The sequence below is a fragment of the Sapajus apella genome, unplaced genomic scaffold (assembly GCF_009761245.1).
Source record: "Sapajus apella isolate SASKATOON/1434 unplaced genomic scaffold, GSC_monkey_1.0 scaffold12, whole genome shotgun sequence".
Lineage (NCBI taxonomy): Eukaryota > Metazoa > Chordata > Mammalia > Primates > Cebidae > Sapajus > Sapajus apella.
This window is the reverse complement of record NW_022436952.1, coordinates 15,076,755-15,099,225: the sequence shown is the minus strand read 5'-3', so window position 1 is coordinate 15,099,225 and position 22,471 is coordinate 15,076,755. Positions and strand designations below refer to the sequence as shown.

General features: G+C 47.0%; 1 protein-coding gene across 10 annotated transcripts in view; it reads right to left on the bottom strand.

The window, feature by feature from the left end:
• MSI2 (musashi RNA binding protein 2) overlaps window positions 1-22,471 on the bottom strand; it is a 435,580-nt gene that overhangs the window by 283,390 nt on the left and 129,719 nt on the right. For all 10 annotated transcript variants that reach the window (XR_004269439.1, XR_004269440.1, XM_032279293.1 and 7 more), the window contains exon 6: window positions 5,379-5,471. Coding sequence is in view for 8 of the 10 variants with exons in the window: in XM_032279293.1 (XP_032135184.1) it covers window positions 5,379-5,471 (93 nt within the window). In the remaining 2 variants the exon portion in view is untranslated. The remainder of the gene's footprint in view (window positions 1-5,378; window positions 5,472-22,471) is intronic.

Below are 22,471 nucleotides of genomic sequence, written 5' to 3'. Positions count from 1 at the left end.
CATGGGAACCAGAGCAGCCTGTGATAAAGGCCGGATTGTAGCAGCCCACTGAATTGGAAATGACTTGTAGGCCTAATGAAACAGAACTTTGGCAGTAACACAGAATGAAAGGAATGAGACAATAAAAGGCAGGAACAAAGGGTGCAGAGTCGTTTCAGCTTAGCAAAATAAGCTCACTTTGTTGTTGGGGAAAGCCAAAGCCGATTAGGATAAACCAATGACTAAGCATAAGTCTTCCAAACTAATTACACAGTTCACCATGTGAAGTATAATTGGAAGCCTCCAAACGCGGGCTGCTTTGCTTTCACAGGAGTTCTATAAAGTGAGAATTACCTAGCACGCTCGGCACTGAGCTGCCCTATCATTGCCGGGAACAGCTGAAAGGTGCGGAACCAGTCCATCCGGGACGAAGCCGAGAATTCATTAAGTTTAAAGGCCTCTTTTTGATCTCCAAAATCCTATAAGTGAGAATTTAAGAAACCGGTACTTGAAGGAGCGGCCTGAAGGGGAGAAGGAGGAAGCCCATGTACTTGGAGTTTCTTTGATCCAGTGCATTTTAATTACCAGGCTGGGTCTTCCAGGTGGCTCTGCTGGGGAAACAGTGTGGAACAGGCCAGCTCATCATCAGGGTCTGCGCGGGCATATCTGGAGCATCATTTACCTGCCGTTTTTTGGAATGGCCTATATACATCATTCCTGTGTGTATAAAATCAGGACCACAGATAACGTCCACTAGAAACCCAGGGCAGTCAAACAAATTACTGTATATCAACGTTTTTGACAAATGAACAAAACCTGCTCCTTCTGAGAAAGAGGCTGCTGGGTGGTAAAGTGGGAGGCGGCGCTTTAGAAACAGTAAAAAGAGGCAAGGGGTAGATTGTGCACCAACAAGTGACTACTGAGGCTCCTCAGCACTGGCTGTGTGATCTTGGAGAATTTCCTCACCTTTCTCAACATCAGCCCCATCACCTACATAAGAGACCTGCCAACCACCTCACTTGACATCCTTGAGAAGCACATTGTAAAATGCATTAGAAAGTTTAGCACCAAGCACGCATGACTCCAGTTCAGAAACAGCACACAGTAAAAGGATCTTCATAGTAAAAACCTGGACCTCAAAAATTCCAAGTTTCATTAATTACATCTAGCCTGTGAAACAGGGAGATGGAAATACTCTAACGGTTTTTCTGGCTCTTACTCATAGGATGAAGATTCCAGTTTATAAATAGTGGCTTTTTCCAAATAAAGAATCTCTTCACTGTCCCTGCGTCATGAAGTCCAGAAATAAACTCTAACATGGTAAGACTGCTGTTTATATACCATGCTCATTACTACTGACAATGGATTATTTTGGTTATAGCCTATAGATGTCTTAGATATAATCTATCCATCCTATTAATGTTTAAATACTTTCTACATTACTGACTTTTCAAGCTTAAAACTAACCTTAGGAATAATTCATTCAGTCCAGGGGTCAGCAAACTATGGTCCACAGACCAAATCTAGGTCATCACCCATTTTTGTAAATAAAGTTTTATTGGCACACAACTACAACCATCTGTTTACCTGCTGGCTATGGCTGCTTTCATCCCACAAGAGCAGAAGTGGGTAGCCCCAGCAAGGACTACATGCATTGCAAAGCTGCAAATATTTACTATCTGGCCCTTTATAAGTTTTCCAACCCCTTCCCCGGAAAGAGAAACTGAGGCCAGCAAAGGCGCAACGTGTCCAGCTGTCCCAGGGAGGTCGGTCTATCGTCAGGCCCAGCACGAAGGCCTAGAATACCTGCTGCCTTACCCTTCTCCAAGGACAGACAACACTGGAACAGCTACCCAGGGTGGGAATGGCCATCCTCACCCCTGAGTAGCTCATGGTGACGTGTGGATTCTGCTAACCTGTCAGCTGTTCATCTCAGTTGGCAGAGTGCTGACGCCAATGGCCACACTTCATGATCTCATCTTAAATATAAATAAGTAACAACGCCTCTAACCTGGGGGAGATGGGGTGAATCTTCTGGGAGGAAGGTGGAAGAAAAGCACAAAAGGGTTTACAAGCCTCCAATTTAAGTTATTTAAAGCTCCCGGTGTGTCATTCTGTACCCACTCCACTTACAGTAATGACATATTCAAACTCCCTTAGCTCAGCCCCTTGATAGCAGTCTTACCCATCTTGATTGCCACCTGAAATAAACAGTCGGAGCAGCTGCCAGCTCGGGCAGGATGGGATGAGGGAGAGGAGAAGGGAATGGCGGTAAGGAGACCCAAAAGGAGACCGGAACACCTTGCATATGGAGGCTGTGGAAGGAAAGTTCTTGACTTGGAGGAAAAGGAAGTGGGGTGTGAATTCTGGCTCTTACACTATCTTACCTGGGTGACCTCTGCTGAGACTCAGCCTCCCTGGCCCTGAGTGTCCACCTTTGCCAAATGGACTGGATGATACCAGTACCCACCACACAGGTAAAATGAGGGGATGAATGTCCAGGTCCCCAGCCCTCTGGAGCACACTGAAGGGCACAATATCTTCTTGTCCTTTGCATCCTCCCCACCCTCAGTCCATCTTGGGGACTGATCAGCAGCTGGAACAGGGCAGAGTTCAGATGCTCTTACCAGACAAGCCTGGAGGGGGCGCCCACTCCCAGCTCCACCTCCTGGAGGGCTGCGACCTCGAGTCCAAGAGACCATCCCACCAAGACCCCACTTAACAGTCTGCAACACGGGGACTACCACTACCAGCCTCCCAGAGAAAAATGAAATGAGGTGATGTGAGTAAATGGCCTGGCCTAGTATCCCACACTTCACGGTCACTATAAATAATAAAATAACATCTCATTAAATTGCAGTTGGTTAAAGACAGTCCAAAAAAATGTGTGTGCAAAGGAATGTGTGTGCGTGAATATACTTCATGCAAGTGTGTGTGTGTGTGTGTGTGCACGCGTGCATATTCTTTCTATTTTCTTCAACCGGAGTATAAAGTACCAAAGGGCAGAGGCAGTCTGTCAATTCACCTGTTACCTCCTTTCGCAACCACTGTGTTTCCTCACTGCACTGTGCCTGAGGCCCAGCAACAGAGTCTCCCTGACTTTGATCATTCTGGGTTCAAATAAGTTATGCCAGAATCCTGAGAGGTGGCGGGTCCCGCCCAAGGGGACACACACAGTAACACCAGCCACCAGCCAAATGAGAAATAAGCTATTCTGAAGACAGACCCAAATAATGCAGAGCCTAAGCATGCAAAAAGCTACTAAAATATGAGCATAGAAGAACATTATGGCTTTGATACATTCAAAAGCCTCCTTGGTCTTTTAATAAAACACTTGATAAGTCTGCACATCCTGCCAGAGTCCACAAACATTACTGCAAAATTAACTGGGCAGCTTCAGACCCGGCGAGTGCCATGCCAGGGAAGATGGTTTGTGACTGCTTCTCAGACAAAAGGACAACTGTTCTCAGGCAGCAATGGTGGCCACTGTGGGGACAGCCAGAGCTTGCAGAGTGTCCTACTGGAGGCATACTGGGTCATGATGATAAGTGCTAATGAAAAACAACAGAGAGAGACAGAAATAGAGAAAGGAAGAAAGAGAGGGAGAGAGGAAGAAACCAAGGGTTGGGGACGTGCACAGATGTGCTATGTGCTGGCAAGTAGACGCCTGTTTGGAGTACTCCAAAAGCCCATCTGGGCAGCACCGACTTCCCTGAAACAAATTGGCCCACGAGATTCCAAGGCAGGTTATGGCTCGAAAAAGAAATCCCACCTCGTGTTTGCAAACACTACCCCTGGACTTGTTTTAAAAGCAGAAAGATAGCAAAGAGAGCTCACCCTCCAGAGCTTTCCATTATGCAAGCCGGACCTGTCTCGTTTCATTATTTCCAATCCCTCTCCCTGGGCAGGGTGGGGCTGGGCGGTGGACAGATCCCCCTTCCTGCTTTAAATCAGCCTGGAAGGGAGAAGTGCTATAACGCACACAGTCATCAGCACACTTAGCTGTTGGTTAGATCCAGCTAGAAAGAATCCATCACCAGCTGACAATGCCAGCAAGGCCATGGGGAGGCCTTTTCAACAACAACCTGGAAGGGCAGCCCAGAGCCACTCGGAATGCAAGGCTGGGCAGGAAGAAGCTGGCTTCTTTTTGTTGCATGGTCTCCTATCCACGCAGAAATTAATACCGGAGACAAGAACGGCTCCATTTTGAGGCTAAGTAAAGGTCATGGCTCTCATCCCAGACAGCAGTTCACAAATGGACACACCTGGGGACGGGGTCATAGCTGTCCATCGCCCTGGGCAAACCAACAGCACAGAACCTTCAGCCTGGCCAGTGGGCGGCTGTGCCTTTGTACCCAGGGCAAGCGTGAGAGCCGTCGTGGGAGGAAACAAGTGACAGAGCTTAGCACGGGCACTGTGTCTTCTCAGGATGCCTCAGCAGCTCTCTCCCACGTCAGCCCTCCAGCAGGGAAGACCCAGACCTATGAAGGGGAAACTGTCCCAGACCTGGGCTCCCACGCAAAGTCCACAATCACTCAAAGACGCGGGACGCAGTCTCCTTGAACCTGCTGTTTACATAGGGGCCAGGGGAGGGTGGTATACACAAAAGCCAGCAAGGGTCATCCCCGCCATGGCAGCAGGGCCATCTGAGGAATGTGTCATCCTCAGGAAGAACCCACTCTCAAGGCACCATCTCCCTTCAGCCACTAGAAAGCGGCCAAATTAAACACATCAGCCGTGGTGACATGTCCTGTCTGTCTGGCTCTCTGTGTCACACACAGCTTCTCACGCTGTTTCCTGCTCGCTGTGGGGCTCCTGGGTTGGTCCCGGCCTGTTCCAGCAGGAGAGCCCAGGGGATAATTTTACTGCTGTCTCACAGACATTAGAGTCAGAAATGCTGACAGGTACAGGTCCCGCATCTTTTCCGAGTCTCCTTGGGCAGTTGACAGGGGAGGGTTCGGGAGCAAAGGGCCCCAGGGAGTCTCGGCTCTCACTGCATTTTCCAGACAGTCACAGAAGGAAGAAGCCCAGCCCCAACCCACAGGCCTCTAGCAGCTTCTGTGGGAGCTCCTGCCCTGTGAGCCACAGCCCCGCATCCCTCCCCAGCCACCGTCACTGCCAGCTCCCAGCCCAGGCCCCACGTGGCCAGCAAATGCCAGCAAAACTGCACTAAAAGGCCACTCTGTCTGCTCCTGCCAGCACGTGGGACATTGCACCAGACACACACCAGACTCTTCCATCTTAGCTCCTGCTGAATTTCACTTAAATCACAATGGCCAGGTTCAAGGACAACGTTCTTGAGGACACAGCTGTAGCAGCGGCTAGGGCCACGGCAGCCACTTCTTAGGACTGATGAGGCCACTTCTGGCATGTGCCATCCAATCCCATGCAGCGCTTACCTTGCCAAACTGCTCGAAATATTGCTTTACATCTTCCACTACTGTGTTCGCAGATAATCCGCCTACGAATATTTTCTTTGTTCTTGTGACCATCTGCAAGAAATGACAAGAGAAAGGCATGGGTTAACCAGGTTATCTGAAGCAGTGCTCAAGAGGATGCTGAAACAAACCACTCTCCACATTTCTCTAGGAAGGCAATTTTAGATATATTCAGGCTGCACAGCGCGGGCCTTCAGACATCTAAGGAAGCTAGAGATAGTCACTCTGCCTATCTCAAGCATTCAGATGGCAACCTAAAAGCCTGAGTTTGATACAGACACAGAGACTTCAGAACCTCATTGGCCACCATGCACAGCTTCATTCTGATGGACGAGCAAAAAGAGAAAAGCCACATGTCAAGCTATCTTAAAGCTAAGAGGCATGAACAAAACAGATCAACACACAAAACCTGCTGTCCAGAAACTATCCGCAAAACCTATCAGTAAGAAATGCACACATGATTCCAAATGAAGCGCAGACTGTCTACGCCGAGCTGTGTGTGCTAGGTGCTGGTGTGTACATCTGTAGGCAACATAGACGCTGACCTCACACCTGGGGACCACCCTCCAAGCTCTGTCCAGGATCCCTCCTCCTGATTCCCCATGATTCACCTTGATCCACCCCGCACCCAGTCAAGCCCAGCTAATCCCCAGATCCCCACACCTTTCTTCCTGCAGGTCCTTTTCCTTGGGGTGCCTCTCCACTTCTATGTCTCCAAAATCCAAAGTATTTACTTATCATTACAGCCAGGAGCTAGTCCACCCTTTTCTGAAATCCCCTAACACTGTCTCCATATCCCTGTCTTAGCACTCCCTGCTCTCTACCTTGTGTTAAATGACTTCCTCCTGCAGACAATAAGCTCTGACTCCTCTACACATCCTCCACCAGGCCCGGCACAGCAGCAGCACATATAAGCCAACGCTGAATGTTTGGTGGATGCACAAATGGGGCCACATTTCCGAATCCCACCAATTCCAAGGCCAAAGGAGTAGGATACTCAATGGCATCAACTGTTCAGAGTGGGAACCAAAATCTTACATGCAGGAGCCAAAAATCAAGAAAATAAATTTTGTCCTAAAGACTGAGTTTGGGCTTCGTGCTGTTTTCGTTTTACTGTCACAATAAAAAATTACAGAATTTGGCAGGTGAGGGTCTGACCAGTTTGGTGGCCAATAAACACACAATGTCATCTGTACTTCAACTCGATGTAGGATGCTGAAGTACAGGAGCCACAGCTGCCTGGATCCCTCACCAGGGAGTCTCCTGGCACATCCACCAAGTGAATGAGTGAACCAACCCACCTCAGCAGGAGCCTGAGGTGAGTGATGCCAGGGGCACAGTGGTCACTGGCAGACTGTACTGTGGGGCACTGGAAATCCAGCTCCTGGGTCTAACTCTGGGTGTAACCCTGGGCAGGGCACACTTCCTCCTAGGTATGCATTTTCTGCAGCACGAGATGCTGGACCAGGGCTCCAAGGTCCCACACCTCAGGCCCAACTCCCATGAATCCATGAGCATCATGGCCGTGATGCAGAGAGGCTCGCAGACTCCAGGGAGCTCTTGCTTTAGCTTAGTGGCTCCCACAGAAGACACGTGCCACCACAGCCTGCTGGTTGACCCCAAACTTGAATATCCTTGTCATGGACATTCCACGGTGTTTTAAGAGGACGTTGTCCTAATAACTCAGTATACTACCTACTGCCAACTTCCTCCTGCCCATTAGAACCAAGCAGTGGCTTGCTCATGTGTTTAAAGCTGGGATTGACTATTTTTTCACCCCTTTCCAGATGAATGGGGGATTAGATGAGACAGTGCATGTGAAAAACTCTATGACAATCCCACCACTGTGCACAGCACTGATTCCGAGTATGTCTCATTACCTCGTGGGCATCCTATGCTCGCTCCTTATTGTCCATCTCCCTCCTCATCCTTTCCTTAAGTTTCCCCAGTAAATCAAGGTCACTTGAATGGCAAAACTCCATCAAGCCCTTTCCAGATTTAAATCTCTCCCAACACCCATGAATCACCACATTTTATGAATCTAACTTTCCTAATGTATTCATTCAACAGATACATTTAAGTGTGAGGTGCTGGAGCTTACGTTCTAATAGAATGTGGAATGTAATCCACTATAAAATGAAGATATAATAATTGGCCTACCATACAAGGTTCCTATTAGCAGTAAATTAAGTAACATATGCGAAAGCGTCTAACAGGGCACTACGTGGTCGCCAAATAAATGGTCACCGTAACTGAATCCAAAGTCAGTTACTAGACTCACTTTTCAAGCTCAGAACTACACATGCGGCAAAAAGACACGTTACACAAAACGTGCCTTTGAAAAGGCAACTCTTATTGCCCTACTGTCTTCCACTATAATTTCAAAAATACTTTCCTGCATCTCTACCTGATTTCAGATGGGCAAAGATTCCCAATAGTTTAATTTCAGATTTTTCATTCCTTTTTTTCCCTTACCCCAGCCAAGTAATTAAATATCTGTAAAGAAACACTAACATGATCTACCAACATGCACTGGTCGAGTTCTCAACTTAAAGAAACTCTGGAGAGCCATACTATAACCTGAACCCCACGGTCTCATTTACACACTGTGTAGAGTTGGGTGGGTACACAGCAGCCCTGTCTATATTCCAAGCGTTCATGTGGACCCAGAGAATTCAACCAACAACATGTCTTCATTCCAAATAACAGAAGTCAACAGATTGTTCATTCCCCAGTAATTGGTGAAATGAAAATCTCTCTTCGTACACCATCCGCTGTTGCCTTATAGCTGTAAACCTGCCTAGCCAGAGCCCTAAACACAGAGGCAGCCATCCAGCTATAAATCTATACAGTCCCCAAAAAGCCTCTAAAGCACTTTTTTTAAAAGAAGGATGAGAAATTCCAGGTCCCAGACAATGCACCAAAGTGTCCAAGTTACTAAAACATCCTCTCCAGGGACCAGCTCAGATACAGTGATGGATCCTACTCCTCAGCAAACACTAAAAGGAAACTGTTTTAATCAAAACCTCCCAAACATGAAAAGGCTAGTGGAAAGATGGGCAACCCTTGGTTAGCTGCTCACCAGTGTCTCGGCTTTAGAAAACAGGGGCACAGCTTGGGAGGGTGGGGGGCAACGGGGCTGTGCACAGCGACCTCTCTCACCAGGGGCTTGCTGGGGGAAATGGAAGTGATTTACTTTGAGAATCCTGCCAGCATGACTGCCAAATGGACTGTGGCCTGCTCCATAATTTGCATTCTGGTGAGGGACACAGGAGGCAGAGGACCCTAGAGTCACACATTCTTCTCTCGGTTTCCTTGCCATCTCCATGGCTACTGAGGAAGGCAGGAAGCGGGTGGGGCTGGGATGTTGTGCCCTGACTCTCAGTGGGACTAAATGGAAGTCCTCAAATTCCCATCAATACTATGTAAGGTTTGTACGGACACGCGAGGGTGCATGCACACGCATATGCACATGCATGGGTGTGTGTTTGGGGCAACTCCAGTCCCACCCCTCAAGTCTTGGCTTCTATTTGCCCCAGGAGCCATCCGGTATCCCTGGAACTTTAATCCTGAATACAATGAGCTGGACAAAGTTCCCAGGCCCCCGGGCTCTCTACTCTTTTGGGTTATTAAAAAAAAATCCTCTCCACCCAGTGAAGAGAGCCACCTGTTTTCTTCCTATGACGGGCCCTTCCGGTAGCTGCTTCCTAACCTGCAGCCTAAACACCAGTAGAGTACCCATACAGGAAAGCATACAGGGCATAGATTATCCATACAAGGAAGCAGCGACTGTACCCCCAAATGCTCAGATGGCCCCACTCAGGTCCATAGTGAACTGAGATGGAAAGAGCCACCCATCTGTTTCAGGGAGCTCTGTCCAAAATCCATTAGGAAATTGATCTTAAATTTCCTTTGCTTAGAGTTTTCAGTGGAGAAGTTGCAGATAACATTTTGGTATGTGAGTGCTTCCCACCATTAGAGACACCAGATACCAAGCTGACAGCCCTGCACCATGTGGGGATGGCCCCCTCTCCCAGCAGGTGCCCCTCCTTTTATGGTTTAAGGTGTCACTCTGGGAAGCAGGAGGTGTCTGTGTGCACGTGTGCGTATGCGCGCTCTTGCCCATGTACACAAAGGGCAGTGGGGAGTGTTCAGGCTCTCAGAAATCATTGCTGGAAACTTCTGCATCTAGACCTGTAATTTAACTAAACACTGCTGCTCTCCACATACCCCTTGGCTCCTTAAAGAAAACCCCAGCACCCATTCCAGTTTGGAAAATTGCTGTTTACTCGTAAGAACTGGCCAAAGCCAGTACTAACCAGAGCTGCAAAGAGCACTCCACCTTCCTGCCTCTAAACAGAGGACTGGCTTTTTACATTTAAAAAATTCCCTTTTAAAAAATGTGTTTGCATCAGAAATGGTCACTAGGAATGGGGCCACTGTTTGTATTTTTATAAAATAGGATAAAGCAAGTGTGTGTGTGTGTGTGTGTGTGTGTGTGTGTGTGTGTGTGTGTGTGTTGAAGGCAGAGTGGGGTAAGGAAGGGTTAGAAAAGATAGACTACTTTTAAAAATGAGATTAAAGGGAAAACTTAACTCCAACAGCACTGGCCTAAAGATATTCGTTATCACACAATGAAAACAAAAACAAACACCAAAAGACCCAACTATTTCTTAATCCGAACAAATACATGGCAAGCCAGGAAATGGCTCCGGAGAGCCTTAAATGAGTATGAGGAAGGCCCACAGACATTAAATCAGCTCTGGCTATTATCATGTTCCTTAGAAGACTTCAAATTCCCCATGATGAAAAAATGTGAGCCATCTTCACTGCTCAAGAACACAGGCTTGTCTGCAGATGATCCCTTATCTGTGGGAACCCCAAGGTGGAGAAAGCCCAGGAAAGATGTTAAAATGCTAGCCCTGGGAAGGATGATGCAGACCTTCTAGTTCATCCTCCCCAGTGTGCAGATGGAAAAGTCAAGTCCCAGTGAGATGACTCATGTGCTAGTTAACGGCAAGGCAGGTGTTGAGGAAGACAGCTTTCCCAGGTTCAGACAAGGGATCTATTACTCCATCCTGTCCAGTGAAAAGGGCTCACCAAATTCAGAATCCAGGATGAAATCCTATATATCAGCCGATACAGCAGTCTTCTCCTACCATTCTGCATTTGAGAATTAGGTCCGATCTTTGTACGGCAGACACTCGAGCAGGGCTGCCTGAGATCAAAGAACTCCCAAACTCCAAGGCTCCATTCCCCAAGGCGTTTCATTCAAGGGACCTGCCGTCTAAAATCCCTACTTCGCTCCATATTTTTCCATTCTCCTCCACCCTCTCAACTGCCAACACTACCATTCTTGCCACCACCAGCTCCACTGCCATCACCCTTGGGGTCGCCCTCCTGCCATGGTAACTACTATTACCATCACATCTGAATCCAGTGACAAACTTACTCAGCTTGCAAAATCAGAACCCAGGTCAGGAATTGGGCATCTTCTCCAAGTGTTTCTGGATCACATGTGGAAAAGAGACTGGGGTGGATCGAATAGAGTCCCTCCAAAATTCGTGTCTATCCAGAATTTCAGAATGTGACCTTATTTGGAAACAGGGCCTTTACAGACGTGATTAGTTGAGAATCTTGAGATGAAGTTATCCTGGACATAGGGTAGGCCCTAAATCCAACAACAGGTGTCCTTCTAAGAAGAGGACAAACAGACACAGAAAGAAGGTGTCCATGTGCTGATGGAGGCAGGGCCTTGACTGATGTGTCTGCAAACCAAGGAACACCAAGAATGGCTGGCAACCACCAGAAGCTAGGAGTGAGGTATGTGACACTTTTTCCCACAGAGCCTCCAGAGGGAGCCAGTCCTGCTGACACCTTGATTTCAGACTTCTGGACTACTGAACTATAAAAGACTATATTTCTATTTCTTAAACCACTCAGTATGTGGTAGTCTGTTACAGCTGTCCCCCACAAAACTAATATATATACCTATTTAGGAGAAGCCCGAGGATACCACTGCCTTGACCTCACCTTTTTTTGGTGACAGCAGAGCCAGAGTCCACATAAAAACTCTCTACCAGTTATGGGGGATGAGGGCATTACACCCACATGTGACAATCTGAATCTGCCCTCCCAAGAAAGGCAAGTCACACCCACCGGCAGGGGCCATGGGGAGTACATCTCTGCCCTAAATGGTCAAATGACACCTGTTTTGAGGTGAGGAAGGAGGAGGACAAAGCCACCTGTAAGGAGAAGCAACCCAAATGTGACACAAGGATTCAAGTTCTGATAAAACACATGATGAAAGTAAGGCCAGGGTTTACTCAAGGGCAGGCTGCTGCCTCATACAATCTGAGATATTGAGAAACGCTTTTCCCCTATGGAAAAGCCCTTTTACTGGTGTCTGCTTTCTTGCCTACAACTGTCTGCCCTCACTGCGGATCGTCTGTGGGCCAGTCCTAGGCTATGCCCTTTCCATGAGTTACCTGACTTAGTCCTCATGTCAATCTTATGACAGGTCCCAGCCACTCTTCCACAGATAAGGAAACTAAGGCTCAGAAATATTAAGCATCCAAAATCAAACAGCACTAGGGAGTGGTAAACGGAGAACCCACATCTTGCCCTTCCTATTCACTGCTCTAACACCTTCATCTGCAACTGTGTCATCTTATTCCTTCCCATAAGAAAAAAAAAATTGAAGAAAGGAGAGGACTAAGGCCACCATGAGAAGCAGGTATGTCTTCACCTTTTCTGATGTGGCAGCAAAGATGCAAAAATGACAAGCCAGCTCTTCCTGGTGCAAATTTAAAATGGTGCAGCTGCTTTGAGAACAGCCTGGCAGCTCCACAAATGATTAAACATAACGTTACCAGACTGGATGTGATGGCTCACACCTATCTGGGAGGCCCAGGCAGGTGGATCACCTGAGGTGAGGAGTCCGAGACCAGCCTGGCCAACATGGCAAAACCCCGTCTCTACCAAAAACAAAAAAATTAGCTGGGCGTGGTGGCACATGCCCGTAATCTCGGCTACTTCAGAGGCTGAGGCACGAGACTCCCTTGAACCTGGGAGGTGGAGGTTGCAGTGAGCCAAGATCATAACATTGCACTCCAGCCTGGGTGACAAGAGTGAAACTCCATCTCAAAAATAAATAAATAAATAAACAAACATAGCGTCACTGTATGATCCAGCAATTCCGCTCCTTAGTATATGTGCAAGAGAAATTAAAACCTATGTCCACCCAAAACCTTTTACGTAAGTGTTCATGGCAGCAATAGTCAAAAAACGGAACCACCAAAATATCCATCAATAGACAAATGGACAAACAAAATGCAGTATATCCATAAACAGAATATCATTCAACTGTAAAAAGGAACGAGGTACTGACCCATGCTGCAGCAGGGATGAACCTTGAAAGCGTTATGCTAAGTGAAAGAAGCAAGACACAGAACACCACACAGTACAGGCTGGGTATCCTTTATCTGAAATGCTTGGAACCAGAAGTGTTTCAGGTTTCAAATGCTTTTGGATCCTGGAATATTTGCATTACATTCACTAGTTCAGCATCTCTAATTCCAAAATCCAAAATCTGAAAGGCTCCACCATGCATTTCCCTTGAGCATCATGTCAGCACTCAAAAAGTTTCAGATTTTTTAGAATTCTGGCTTTCGGAGTTTCAGATTAGGGATCTTCAATCTGTATTTGATTCCATCCATATGAAAGTCCATAAGAGGGAAATCTGTAGAGACAGCAGGTAAATTAGTGCTTGCACAGAGCCAGGGGAGATGGAGGGAGTGATGGCTAAAGGGTATGAGGTTTCTTTTTGAGGTGATAAAAACGCTCTAAAATTGACTGTGGTGATGGGTACACATATCTGTGAATATACTAAAATCCATTGAATGACACCATTTTAAATGAGTGAATTATATGGTATTTGAATTATATCTCAATAAAGCTGTCAAAAAAAATGACAGGCCAGAGAGATCCCTAAGCCAAGAGTCTGAATACAAAAATGACTTGAAATAAACCCACATGTCCAAGAATGTGCGCCTGCCCACCATTCCCACTGCTTCGTTCCTCATCTAATTCCACAGGCCTCAGGTCACCTACAGTTGACCATTCAAAAAGGATTTAACAATATTTTACGTTGCCGATTGCTAAAATTAATTTAACTTCAGAGGAAACTAATTACAAATATAACCCCGAATGTTTCTGCAAGTTCTCCCTCCCTGTATATAGCTATTAGCCAGAGAGCACCAGGGTTCACACTACAATTTGGCATTCCCTCTAAATAGCTTCAAAATTGGAAGGAAAAACACAGCCCTCGTATATATGGAGCTGGAATATAATTTACACACAATTATACAACATAGTCAGGGCACAACGTTACCTCTGATTAAAACAACAGACGCTCACCCACAGGAGAACATGGTCTTGTCATGGAATGACAGGATGCTTTGGTAGGGAGCTGAGGCTCCCCACCCTCATCTCAGAGCCCTCTGCCTAACTCCCTCCCAGGCTAATTTTAAAAATACTACTTCCTCTTAACCTGGGGAAAAAGCTACAGCCGTAGGGGTGACCTGTCCACAGATGAGTATCAGAGAGTAATATCCTAAACAGTAGCACTGACTCCTATTGGGGGCTGGGGGAGGTAACAGAAAAAGGTAGAGAGATGAGGGCTGCCTTGGAAAGCACAGGAAATTAAGGATCATGATCCATGCATCAACCGCTGCGGGGCGAGAGGTGGCTGGCTAGCTGTCATTCCAATCAAAGGCACCCAGGTTTCTCTGCATCTGCAAGCATATTCTCCATCACTCCATCCCTCTCGGAGCCCCTGTGCCCCGCCCCCGAGCCCAGTGCTCACCACACGGTGTTTCAGACCCGCTATGGGGAAGACCCCAAAGACTTTCTCAAGTGTTTGAATGATTACCAATATACTGATGCAATTAAAACCCATAATCTTTTACAACAGTGGTATTAAGCAAAATTAAGTAAGAAGCCTTCACCGTTGCTGAATCTGCGAGGAAGTCGTGCATTTCTGCATACAAACGAGGCCCCTCAAAGCCCCAGCATGGGAAAGGCAGCCAAAGCAGGTTCTTAATAAACCTCAGAAAGAGGTGGGAAAGAAAGAGCCAGATGGGATGGCAGGGCTGGGATGAACTCAGTCTTTCCATCTCTGCCTGTCACTCCAGCAGTGGGATCCCGAGTTGCCCACCCAGGGTGGAATTCATCTGAAGACCCATAGGATGACTCACGGTGAGGGGTAGGGCCCTAGAAATGGTGGCAAGATGGTCTCAAGCACAGGCTCAAGGCCATTTTGCCTACAGAAATGATCCAAATAAAACAATAGGAAGTTTGCATTTCCCAGCATATCTATACTGAGACGTGCTAAATAACTGACCCTGGTTTCTCAGATGAGGTTGGGTCAAGTCTCTTAACAGTTCTGAGCCTCACTTTCTCCCTTCCATAAAATGGGCCTAGGACCCTGGCTGAAATAACATAAGCTGAAACAACAAATGTGAAATTGTAACCCCGAGAACACCATCCACGAGAGGGTTGTGTCTCCTCCAGTGCAAACCTTTCTCCGAGCTTCTCCTCCTGGCTGGAATCTCCTCAATGCCTATTTCCAGGCTGGGAAATGTCCGAGGCTCTTCTCACCCACTGTGCTCAGGATAAAAGAAGCCAGCCCAAGTACGGGCTGCAGGATTTAGGAACACGCAACCTTGGTTATAAGCTCAGACCTTCCCTTCCCAACTCCCAAACTGCTCTTTTCCCAAAATATTTCAGTTTATCTGGGTAGCAACTACCAGGGAAAATGATTTCCACACCAAAGTTGAGCATCTCATAGTTCGCTGGAAACAGAAGTAAATAGCCACCCCTTGACTTATCATCCTGGGGAACCTCTGAGTCCTTCACCATGACATTTGGGAAGCATCACAGACAGGCTGAGAAACCACATTAGAAGGAATGGCCAAGACTACAGACCCTTGGATACACGACAAATAAGGGAAAACCAAGCTTCAGAGGGAAGCCAGCCCAAGAGAGGATTTCCAGAGTCCATCACTCCGGTAAACTGGGAGCCACCTGCCAGAACCAGGCCTGTTCTCATCAGCACCAATCTGACCTGCTCGTCTTAGGAGAGGGCGCATAAAAACTTTGCTGGTAGGCAGGTTCTAAAGCCAGCTTACCCCATCCCCCAAACCCTTCAGTTGATTTCATGAAAAGAACAAATGGCAGCCTCAACCCTTAGCCTTGATTACCTTCATTACCATATTTTAGATGTACATGGCAATCAGTTTCTGATGAGCAAAGTTTTACCTAATCCACACACTGACACTCCTGTAGTACAGAGGTTCTCAATTCTGGCTGCACATTCGCATGGCCTGGGGGGGATTGTTAAAACTTACTGATACCTGGGCCCACCCTCAGGGATCTCACTGGTTCAAGGGGAGGCCTGGGCATCAGTATTTTTAAACACTCCCCAGAACATTCTCATACGCAGCCAGGCTCTGTAAGGAGCTGCTTCTGCCATCTAACGGGAGAAAAGGCAAGGATGGAGGCCTCAACAAAAGCCAAGATTTTTATTTTCTTGTTTTGTTTTTTGAGACAGGGTCTCGCTGTGTGGCCCAGGCCAGAGGCCAGTGGCATGATTAGAGCACACTGCAGCCTTAACTCCGAAGCTCCAGTAATCCTCCCATCTCAGCTTCCTGAGTAGAAGAGACTATAAGAACACATCACCACAACTGGCTAATTTTGTGTGTGTGTAAAGACAGGGTCTGGCTATGTTACCCAGGCTGGTCTCGAGCTCCTGGCTTCAAGTGATCCTCCTGCCTCACTTTCCCAAAAAGCCAGGATTACAAGAGTGAACCACCATGTCTGGCCTTGAGATTCTTTTTTATTAGAATCGTTCCTAAGCATGAGGGGAGAAGAGCCACAGAAGAGCAGAAGGAGCCTGAGATTTGAATGGAAAACTGCTGGGCTCTAGCCGGGTAATTTTAGGCAAACTACGTGTAAAGTGGAGGCAATACCTATATGTCACAGAGCTGCTGTAAGCATCAAAGTGTCTTAATGTACCTGGCACATAGTAGGTACTCAAAAAAGGTTTGCTGAGTCCTGAGAAAGACCAAGAGGATAAGAAAAGAAACGGCAGCAGAGTGTCTCCAGTGGCAAGCCATGTTCATCAATCCACCCTCTCACCAAACATATTGTGGGGACCCACTGTGTGCCAAGCATGCATGAGATCTCGTCTCTGCTCCAAAGATGTTTACATTCAACTAACAGCCTGTGTTATTTCTAGGATGGTAGAGCTGTAAGGTCACAGGGCTGGGCGTGACCTGCAGCTTAAAGGTTAGGAGGGGAGAGAGAGCCAGAAAGAAAGGGGAGAGGGGCATTCCCAGCCTGTCTGCCAGAAGGATGGTCCCAAAAGACTGCAGCACAAGGCATTGTGGGATGTGAGGAGGATAGGCTAGGCCCGATGGGAAGGCTGAACCTCTGTGGAGTTTAAACAGGAGAGTGACTTTTCAATCCAGCTATTAAAAAGAAGAGCAAGGACCAGGCGCGGTGGCTCACACGTATAATCTCAGCATTCTGGGAGACTGAGGTGGGTGGATCACCTGAGGTCGGGAGTTCAAGACCAGCCTGACCAACATGGAGAAACCCTGTCTCCATGTTGTCAAACCAGATGCTTGGCCAGCATGCCTATAATCCTAGCTACTCAGGAGGCTAAGGCAGGAGAACTGCTTAAGCCCAGGAGGCAGAGGTTGCAGTGAGCCAAGATTGCGCCATTGTACTCCAGTCTAGAAGACAGAATGAGACTCCATCTCAAAAAAAAAATTAGCCACGTGTGGTGGTACACATCTGTAATCCCATCTACTCAGGAGGCTGAGGCACGAGAATCACTTGAACCCGGGAGGCAGAGGTTGCAACGAGCTGAGGTGGCGCCACTGCACTCCAGCCTGGGTAACACAGTGAGACGTCTCAAAAAAAAAAAAAAAAAAGAGCAGGGCCACCGGGTGGGGAGGCTGGGTGATCTTAACACTTAGATGTTGACAAGAAAGTGGAGAAAAAGGCATCAACCCGCAAGGCACCGGGATAGCAGCCCCAGCAACCAGCATGTGGGCTGGGATCAGCTTCCCCACCAGCAGGTCCCTTCTTGCCCAGCTATTCTACCGTTCCAGAAGCACCCCAGGAGCGGAAGAGCAGGTGGGGGCAGGTGAGGCAGGCATAAGAAGCGATAAGCACATTGTACCCTGGGTACAGCGGTCTTTGGAAACACACTCAGCCATCTGTTAAGTCATAAATTTTACCTGTCAAGAAAAAAAGTCAAATTCCCCCCAGTCCAGATATGCTGATCTGGCCTCTTCCATCATCCACAAGTAACTTCCTTTGAGGGAGAAGGGGGAGACCCAAAGAAGGTTTTGTAGTAAAAGAGAGAGGCCAAAATCATCACGAGCAAGTCTCTCTTGCCTTTTATTGAATGTCTCACCCCTCTAAAGATGGAAGATGATTTCTAAACCCAAGAGGGCAACAGAAGCTGAAAAGAGCACCAGATTTGAAGATTTTGGAGATGGAAAGGCCATCGTCCTCTTTCCACTCTACCTTTCGGCCTACTTGGCACTCAATCCCAGTGGAAATCCCAGTGGAAAGAGGACAAACTCAGGCAACCCGATCCTGTCATGCATTTACTAGGTGATCACTGAAGTGACTCAACTTCTCTAAACTTGTTCTTTCTTCTACAAAATGGGATTTAAAGAGTTAACACATGAAACTTGCTTATTTGGAATGGACAGGAATGACAGGCATACAATTAAGTCCCTCTTTCCCCTCCCCACCACCTTCCCTTCCCCACCAGTGACTTCATATCTGTCTGCTCATCCGTGAATGGGGATCAAACCTTCCCTGCCTGCTTCATAGGCTAAACAACAGAAGGAAAAGTACTTGGAAAAGGCATGACACATACTCTGTAAATTAAATACTAATTATTATGAATTCTAGTACCCTTGATTTCTCAGACACCACCCTGAATCAACCCATCTCCAGCCCATCTACTTCCAAGGGTTAAAGATGTTCCAATAAAAATGATATGCGATCTCAATGCAAGACAGTGCCTCTATCTGCCTTAACCTAGGTGACTCCTGACCCTTTTAAAGAATAACAGACTGTTGCACATTAGGAAGATCACTCTCTATGAGATAAAGCTGGCCATGCCTCAGAGGTAATATTTTTCTGCTACACCAATATCCTAATATATCTGTGCTCTCCACATGCCAGGAACATATTTCTATAAATCCTCACATAAAAGAAAACTTTTATTTTCCAGAGGGATAAACAGAAGAGAAAGGGAAACAACGGTCGCAGCAAAAATATCACCAAACAGAACTCAGTCCGCCAGGAACTTTACTAAATGTGTTGTGTTACAGATGTTTTATAGCCATGATGTCTGTTCTATTTAAAACACTTGCACTAGGCCAACCAAACAATGAAAAAGAAAAAAGGAAAAGATATATTCCCCAATGCGTCCAACCCAGCTAACTGGTCTGGGCTGGCTGTTTATTGAGGCAAAGAGGCAACTGGGGACCTGTAGCTGTGGCCAGAACATGGAGGGCTCATTTTATAGTTCACCCTGGAGGGCTGTCAAATCAGACGCTTGGCCCAGCAAATGGCATGTGGCTCTCTCTAAAGGGCACTTCTGCCTGGAAGCCCAGAGTCTTCTAAGGGGAAATTGCCCTGCACCTGCCAAACACTTAACAAAATCTGGCTCCCTTCCCTCAAGGAAGAAAAATCTGTACAGTTAAACCTCATTTGTCCAACAACACTTAATCATTCCCTCCACAAACATTTGTTAAGTGTCTGCTATGTACAGGGTACTGGGCTAGGGACTCATAGTCAAATCAGCTGCTGTCGGGATGTGCCTTGGAAGGCATGCTTCAGAAGGGAGAGCTGTGGTCAATACACCCTCCAGAACCAAAGCTTCAGAAGGGAGGCCATGGTCAATGTCCCCTCCAGAATGAAAGCTTGAGAAGGGAGGGCCATAGTCAATGTCCCCTCCATAACAAAAGCTTCAAAAGGGAGGACCATGGTCAATGTATCCTCCAGAATGGAAGTGAAGGACTTGGATCTGTTTGGAGCACCCCTGTATTCCTAGCACCTAAAAGAATGCCTGGCACACAGTAGGCATTCAATAAATATGGGTTGGATAAATGATGGATGAATGTTCCTGCTCTGAATTACTCTGTAGATTATTCTAGGTTCCTGGACACCCTACTTGCTTCCTCTCTTTCCCCTCAGGTAATCCCAAACACTCCTGGCTCCTATGCTGGGCACAGGACCCAAGAAGATAAAAGCCTTTGTTCCTATGAAGAACAGCTGCCCAAGTTGTGTTCAGCAGCCACTGAGGACACAAGCAGAAAATGCCACAATCAGAAGATCCCGTTAGATGAAGTCAGACAAACCCTTCCCGGCTACGTGGACATGCATAGCTGGTGATTCAACACAGGCATCTTTATATATAAAAAAGACCACGGGTGACTCTTGATAAGAAATCAATCAAAAGGTCAAGTAAAACAGGGAAGGGCCTGGTTACCACCAGCATTCATAGATTCAAGTACAACTTCCAGGGTCTGTATCACCTACCCCTGATCCATTCCAATCAACTGTTAATGAGCACCTAAGAGGCACTGGAACCCCAAACTACAAGATTTCATTCTCTGCCCTTGAAGATCTCCCAGAGGCCTAACACACACCATGGCATGGGTGTGCAAAAGAGACAGAGGGAACTGTGATGAGCTCTGTCAGTAGAGTCAGGGCAGGCTTGAAAGAGGAGATGAAACATTCCTCTCCCTGGCCACAGACCCTGTTCTACAAGCCTGCTCGGTCTGCCACCCTGTTCCTGCTGTTTACAGGTCCTTTCTTCCCCAGACCTTCTCTGTGTCCCACAGTGGATCCAGGGCAAATGAACATGTTCAGACACAGGGACTGAGCCACCTGGGACATAGCAAAGTACTCAGTCTGCACAAAGAGAGACCCAGAAATAGACTAAAAGCCAGTGGTACAATTACCCAAAGGAGAGACCTGATCTTGCTAGACTTTTGCTTTCTCATTGGCTAGGGTTTTAAATGACGAGCAGCAGTTTTTGTGTTTTTGTTTTTGTTTTTTGAGACGGAGTTTTGCTCTTGTTGCCCAGGCTGGAGCGCAATGGCACCATCTCAGCTCACTGCAACCTCCACCTGCCAGGTTCAAGCGATTATCCTGCCTCAGCCTCCCAAGTAGCTGGGATTACAGGCATGGGCCACCACGCCTAATTTTTTTTTGTATTTTTAGTAGAGATGGGGTTTCACCATGTTGGCCAGGCTGGTTTCGAATGAACAGGAGTTTTTCAGGAAGACAAGAGAGAAGGGTAGGCAGTGTCACAGTGGCATGGAATATCATTGCTTATTTCAGGCTCTAAACTTTTGGATTGCTAGAAATCAAGTGAAAAGGAGGGTCTGAGGGGAGATGAGGATGGAGACATGAACAAGGGTTATATCACAAGGAGTCTTGCAGACCATAACAAAGAAGGACTTCATCCTGTAGACAAAGGGTAACCACTCAATGATTTTAAGCTGGTGAATAACATGACCAGCTTTGTGTTTCAGATAGGTTATTCTGCAGAGGATGGATCTAAGAGGTTGAAAATAGAGACTATAAGAACAGTTAGGAGTTCATCACAAGGGTTCAAGATGAAGGGACCCTGAACTAAAGTATGGATCATTTGCATAATAAAGAGGGAAAAGATTTAAGGGAGAGTAGGAGACAAAATTATCAGGGCTGGGTAAATGGCCAAAGGCAGAAAGGAGGGAGAGGGAGGGGTCTTGAGTTTAGTGGGTTGCTGACGGTGGTGTCACCCGTTGAGATAGGGGATGCAGAAGTAACAGCTTGTAGAGGAAAGATAAATGTGTTCACTCTGAGTATGTTAAATTTTCAGTGTCTGTAGGGCAATCTGTCTATTTGCTCTGGAACTCAAGAGAAAGACCAGACTAAATTCACCAGCGTCTAGTGGTTATTGAAATGATGGGAGTGGATGCGACGATGAGGTAGAGTAAAAGCAAGGACAAGAACGGTTTCTGGAGTTAGCCCAGCATCTTTTGGAAACCCAAAGCACCACCCACTGAACTAGGGGAGAAGCAAGAAAAACCGCTTTGCCCATTGCATCACGTGGTCCCTTGGTCTCTATCCCTCCCCTTGAGTCTTAATGAGCATCTGACTACTTCAATCAACAAAGGACAGCAGAAGGGATGGTACATGAATTTCAATGCTGAGTCATAAAAAGATGCTGCAGCTTCCAGCTTGTTCACTTGGAGCCCCGAGCCACCAAGCAAGAAGTCCCACTCCTCCGAAGCTGCCATATTGCAAGGAAGCCCAACCACACAGAACACATGTAGGAGCTCTATTCTTTGAATCATCCCAGTTCAGAAGTCAGGCATATGAGTGAACACGCCTTCAGATAATTCCAGCCCCTTGCCATCATGTCTCCCATGATTTCAAGTCTTCCCAGCTGAGGTCCTAGACTGGGTGAAAAAGAAACCAGCTGTCCTTGCTATGTCCCATCCAAATTTCTGACCTAAGATTCCACGAGCATAATAAAAGGATTACCTGAAGCTGCCAAATTTGAGGGTAATTCATTCCACAGCAACAATAACTATAACCCAGAAGTCAGGCCATTTCAAATAGAAAGAAATAGTCAACGGTTTTCAATATCACAAAGATGTTTCGTAGGATGAAGAGTTAGTTTTTAGTTTCACTGGGTCCAGATCTCAGCCACATACTTCCCACGATGGATCTGGGTGCTTGCTGTCTATGTGCTGCAGTCTATGTGCAGCTATCAGCAAACTCTGAGCGGCCACGTGAGCAGTTCTCCCAGACTGGCCAATGGATGCACCAAGCCATGGAGGGACTTGGCAGTCTCTGGTTAGTTGTCAGTATTCAATGGGGGTAAACCTCACTGCTGATGGCAACTGGCATTTAAAGATTTATCCATAAATATGATAACCCCCCCAAGGCACACCACCGTTAAG